At 39.0% G+C, this 5,000-nt stretch overlaps 1 protein-coding gene across 1 annotated transcript in view; it reads left to right on the plus strand.

Annotated features, from left to right (window-relative positions):
- The first annotated feature begins 245 nt into the window (after positions 1-245).
- Positions 246-5,000, plus strand: part of pitx2 (paired-like homeodomain 2) — a 13,156-nt gene continuing 8,401 nt past the window's right edge. The window contains exons 1-2 of the mRNA XM_080416292.1: positions 246-683; positions 3,449-3,516. Of these exons, the coding sequence (XP_080272418.1) occupies positions 3,471-3,516 (46 nt within the window). The 5' untranslated portion in view covers positions 246-683; positions 3,449-3,470. The remainder of the gene's footprint in view (positions 684-3,448; positions 3,517-5,000) is intronic.

The following is a 5,000-nucleotide window of genomic DNA, read 5'->3' on the forward strand; positions in this document are numbered from 1 at the left end:
GCGCGCGCACACACACACACACACACACACACACACACACACACACACACACACACACTCCTTCTCAAAACTCAAAAGAAGGGAGAAAATGCGCCACTCTTGGAGCGTCTTTCCAGGGTGGGGGGGATAGTTGAGAAAGAGAAGAGAAGAGAAGAGATTCAAGAGAAGAGATTCAAGAGAAGAGAAGAGAAGAGAAGAGTGGAGGGAAGAGAGGAGGGAAGAGAGGAGAAGAGATTCAGAGAGGAGAAGAGCGGAGAGAAGAGAGAGGAGAAGAGAAGAGGACGAACCAAGGAGAGAAGACTCGGGTGACGCTGTAAATAGATCTATAGATGGTTATTTCAGCGCATAAAGACACAATCCTCCAAGGTAGCGGTAGCACCTCTTCTGATGCGCTCTGCTCTGGAGGAACCCTGGTGTTTACGCAGCGCTGATCTGCTCTGACATCGCTGCTGGACACGGACTGAAGCGCAGACTACTACTAACTCTGGGACCGTGAAGTTATACCGCGTGTGTGCGTGAACGTTTTCCGCTTTTTAGTTTGCTTGTTTTTTTCCGTGTCTATAACTTTTAAGTGGAATTTACCTCCCCAACAACACCCACCAGAGACAGAGTATAGTACACTGGAGCCGGAGGGAGAGAGAGGCGACATATAAACGACCTGCTGGTGTATATTATACTAACTGGTAGGTAAAAAGCACTGAGGCCACTGATTTTACCCGGGATGTGAGTCAATGCGAGTGGAGGAATTCGTTCCAGCTTCAGGCTCAGAAGCCTGGAACCATGATGGATGTGTGCACGTGTGTGTGTGTGTGTGTGTGTGTGTGTGTGTGTGTGTGTGTGTGTGTGTGTGTGTGTGTGTGTGTGTGTGTGTGTGTGTGTGTGTGTGTGTGTGTGTGTGTCTGTCATAATAAGTCAGCGGTTCGCCGTTAGTCACTGGATAATGACGTATTGGATGGCTAGTAAAAACAGGAATGTTACTGATATTACCAAACCTTATATAGGCTGAGTGAAATTCAGACACAATATTTCACATTTGTTATAAAAAATGTATGTTTAGAATACGTTTTAAATCCAGGGAGGCAATGTAAATTTGGATAGTTTAAGTTTTAGTCCATCCAAAATCCGCAGGTGTATGATGTGTGTGTGTGTGTGTGTGTGTGTGTGTGTGTGTGTGTGTGTGTGTGTGTGTGTGTGTGTGTGTGTGTATATATATATATATATATATATATATATATATATATATATATATATATATATATATATATATATATATATATATATATATATATATATATCATTTTTTATTTATTTTTCCAAGCTTATATTTCTGCCATTTTGATGCATATTTTAAAACATTACATGTCTACGTGTGGGGTACTGTCTTGTACCACTGATATCAATAAAGTGGCACAGCCCTTAATCTATAATCCATATTTGCACAATCCATTTATATGCCGTAATTTTTGATACAATCCATTTATGTTACATTTATAAATCTAAGTTATTATAGGCCTAACATATAACGTGCTGTAATATGTGACTTGGAGTAATGATGAATGGAAACTAAATAATAATAATAATAATAATTTAAACATACATGCATTTAAAATACTTGTCTGTTATCGGGATTAAATTTAGCTAAATCAACAAATAGAACGTAATGGGATCGAAACACAACGGATATTATTTGAAGCGCTTTTATTATGTTGTTACATGCCCATGACGTTTTATGAACTAATAAGTGAAAATTCAATTGATTATACAATCATACCAAATTATTTACCCTTAACTCAAACCATATACATATTACACGTGTTAAACATTAAAACAACTGGATTTAATTTTTAGGCCTATATTTTATTATTTTACTTGGGGCCTATTAGGCCTATTATATAGCTCATTTTATGTGTATATCTATTGATGTAGAAGTTGCTTGTTCAAAATTGACCTGTTTTTCATATAGCAATATGAAATGGAACAGAAATATTTAATATATATGTAATTTTAATTACATTCATTTAAATAAGAAAATAAATGATTCATTAAAATAAATTGATTCCTTCCGATTGCATTGGAGGCTACTATACAGCACCATTAGATAAATAGCTGTATCTAAGTTAAAGAACATGAAACCTGACCAGATGACATCGACCTCTACCGTAATAAACTCACACCTTTTGCAGCCTGAGAGATAGACAGCGTATTATTTAACCTTCCGATATCTTCATTTCTCAACTTAAAACACAGATGTAGCCTAAAGCAGGTGAGAGAGAAAGCGAAAGAGAGGGAGAGAGAGAGAGAGAGAGAGAGAGAGAGAGAGAGAGAGAGAGAGAGAGAGAGAGCTAGAGAGAGAGAGAGAGAGAGAGAGAGAGAGAGAGAGGGAGAGAGAGAGAGAGAGAGAGAGAGAGAGAGAGAGAGAATGGTTTAACAGCATGACTGCAGCATGCAAATTCCACCCCCGACTTACTTGAATTATCATAAGCAAACACAGTGAGCCTGGACTAATAAAGCCCATCTGTGTAACTTCATATCGAGGTAGTATAGGGCTGCGATAATGAATTTTGTAATATCCCACCGACAGACATCTCAATCAGACTCTAATCCTCCTGATTTCTACCACAGAAATCACTTCATCACTCCCTATATACATCTCACCCCAACTGCTGCAATTCACACAAACACAGTAAAGTCAACCAGTAAACCACAGCGTTTTGGGACAGATATGGATACAGGATAAACCAGTGGTTCTCAAACTTTTTCATGTCAAGGAAATTATATGTATTTGGCCGCGGCCGCGGACCCCCATCTCAAAAGATTTTGTTGCAGGGACCCCCCAGAAGCAAAGATTTGAGTTACAAATGTTGACTTTAAAAATACATATTCAGATTTGCCAAAAACATTATATCAACAAGCTCAGCGGCACTCTGTGCCATGCTATGAGCTTGTATATCTGCTATTTTTTAATAGCCAAAGTATAAAATATGGTTAAAGTCGTGACGCTATATTAACTCATTTTGCTGGGGACCCCCTGGTACCCCCTCCCCCCAACATCATACCCGAACTACTGCAATTCACACAAACACAGTCAAGTAAACCAGTAAACCACAACGTTTTGGGACAGATATGGATTCAACATAAAACCATAAAAGAATAAACGTCAGACCATTGGGCTGATTGGTGGTGTGTGTGTGTGTGTGTGTGTGTGTGTGTGTGTGTGTGTGTGTGTGTGTGTGTGTGTGTGTGTGTGTGTGTGTGTGTGTGTGTGTGTGTGTGTGTGTGTGTGTGTGTGTGTGTGTGTGTGTCCGTTTTTTAATCTAATTAGCCTATAAGAATATTAATATACAAAACAAAAATATTGAGCAGATAATATTAGTGAGTTAACGATCTAACAGTTTGCATTGCAAATGTTGTCTTCATGTTCTTTTTATCCGTTTATCTGTTTATGCAGGATATCCTAAATTACGATAATAATGGACTCCCACTGCCGTAAACTGGCCTCCACATGTGCACAGATAGGTGAGTGTTCATTCATTCATGATTCATTCATTCATTCATGTAGCCTAGCCTACTGTGGCTGCCACCATGCACTGTAATTGTCTTAGAAATCACAGTGATTTATGCCAGTGGTTCTCAACCTGTGGGTTGGGACCCGCAGGGGGGTCCCCATAATGATTTTTTGGGGGGTCCCCAGGTGACAGTGAAGTGACAATTGAATGACTTTTAAAACCCTTTTCATTAAAAAATGAAAGAAAATAAAAGAAATGGAATAAAAAAAGACCATTACTGCATCAAAAGCAATCAACAAACTAAACTATAAAAACTGGTCAAACATTGGCCAAATTGTCAAATAATATAAGAAAGAGTCAACAATTTAGAAAATAGCCGATTTAGATCTGCTTATCGATGGAACCGAGTCAAACAAAAACTAAATTCTTAGCGTAAATCTAAGCGTCATTAATTGATCACGTTCAAATTCCCTCATTTTGAATAACTTTCGTGATGTGACAACTATGGCTTGTTGCATGTATACGCCTCAAGTTTCTTTCTAATTAGGCTACTAATATTTGAAAAGGATGTGGTCTACCATTTACTTCACAGATATTATAGGCCTGCTGTGTTTATTTGGTCTTTGGCATGGGTCTTCAACAGGGGGTCCAGGACCGCTAGGGGGTCCTCAGAGTTACTACAGGGGGTCTGCCAAATCTGTGTGTGGTGGGGAACATTAGCCGAAAATAGCAGGGAGGCCTTGTGAGCTTGTAGATCGGCTATTTTTGGAGAGTCGGTGCAGAGAGGGGAAAAGAGCAAACTAAGTACAGAGCCAACGGGTCAAGTTGACTTGTTTAAAAGGTCTGAAAATATACATTAGCATGAATCCAACATATTAATAGAAAATATCAGTGTGTCAAACAATTCTATAAAGCTACGAAATCTATGAAAAAGTTTATGTGGTGGGGGTCCCTGCTTCGTCTCTCTCTCAGCTAGGGGGTCCTTGGCCTGGAAAACGTTGAAGAGCCCAGTCTATGGGCTGAATCTATAGCAATTGAGGTTGTTCGTTGTCTTAGAGTGACACCTGGTGGTGGAGTGCGGAAACACTCTGACAGCGTCGTACAAAAGGTTACGCCGCAAAGATGTAATTTGATATGATTTTAGAAAGTAGTCTAGACTACAGTATTGGTCTGTCTAGGTCCATTTATGTTTCCTGTCCCTCTGTGTTTCATTGAGGCCTTTAGCATCAATACTCTGTATATAGTTAACCTTGAATATTGTACGATTTTTACCAATACAATCAAATAATTGTAGCCTAATAGGCTATATCATTCCAGATAATTAAAATAAACAGGTCAGAAAAAAAGATCTAAAAGCAGCTAAACAAACCGCCTGATCTCCTCAGTGTAAGTACCGTGTGCGTAATGCTGTGTGATTATGTTTCAGCATAACCCCGGGATTTATTTAATTATTAGACAATACGTTTGGGGGAACACTAACAGTGAAATCAAACC

Source organism: Gymnoscopelus braueri, assembly GCF_963280865.1.
Source record: "Gymnoscopelus braueri genome assembly, chromosome: 20".
In the NCBI taxonomy this organism is placed as follows: Eukaryota; Metazoa; Chordata; class Actinopteri; order Myctophiformes; family Myctophidae; genus Gymnoscopelus; species Gymnoscopelus braueri.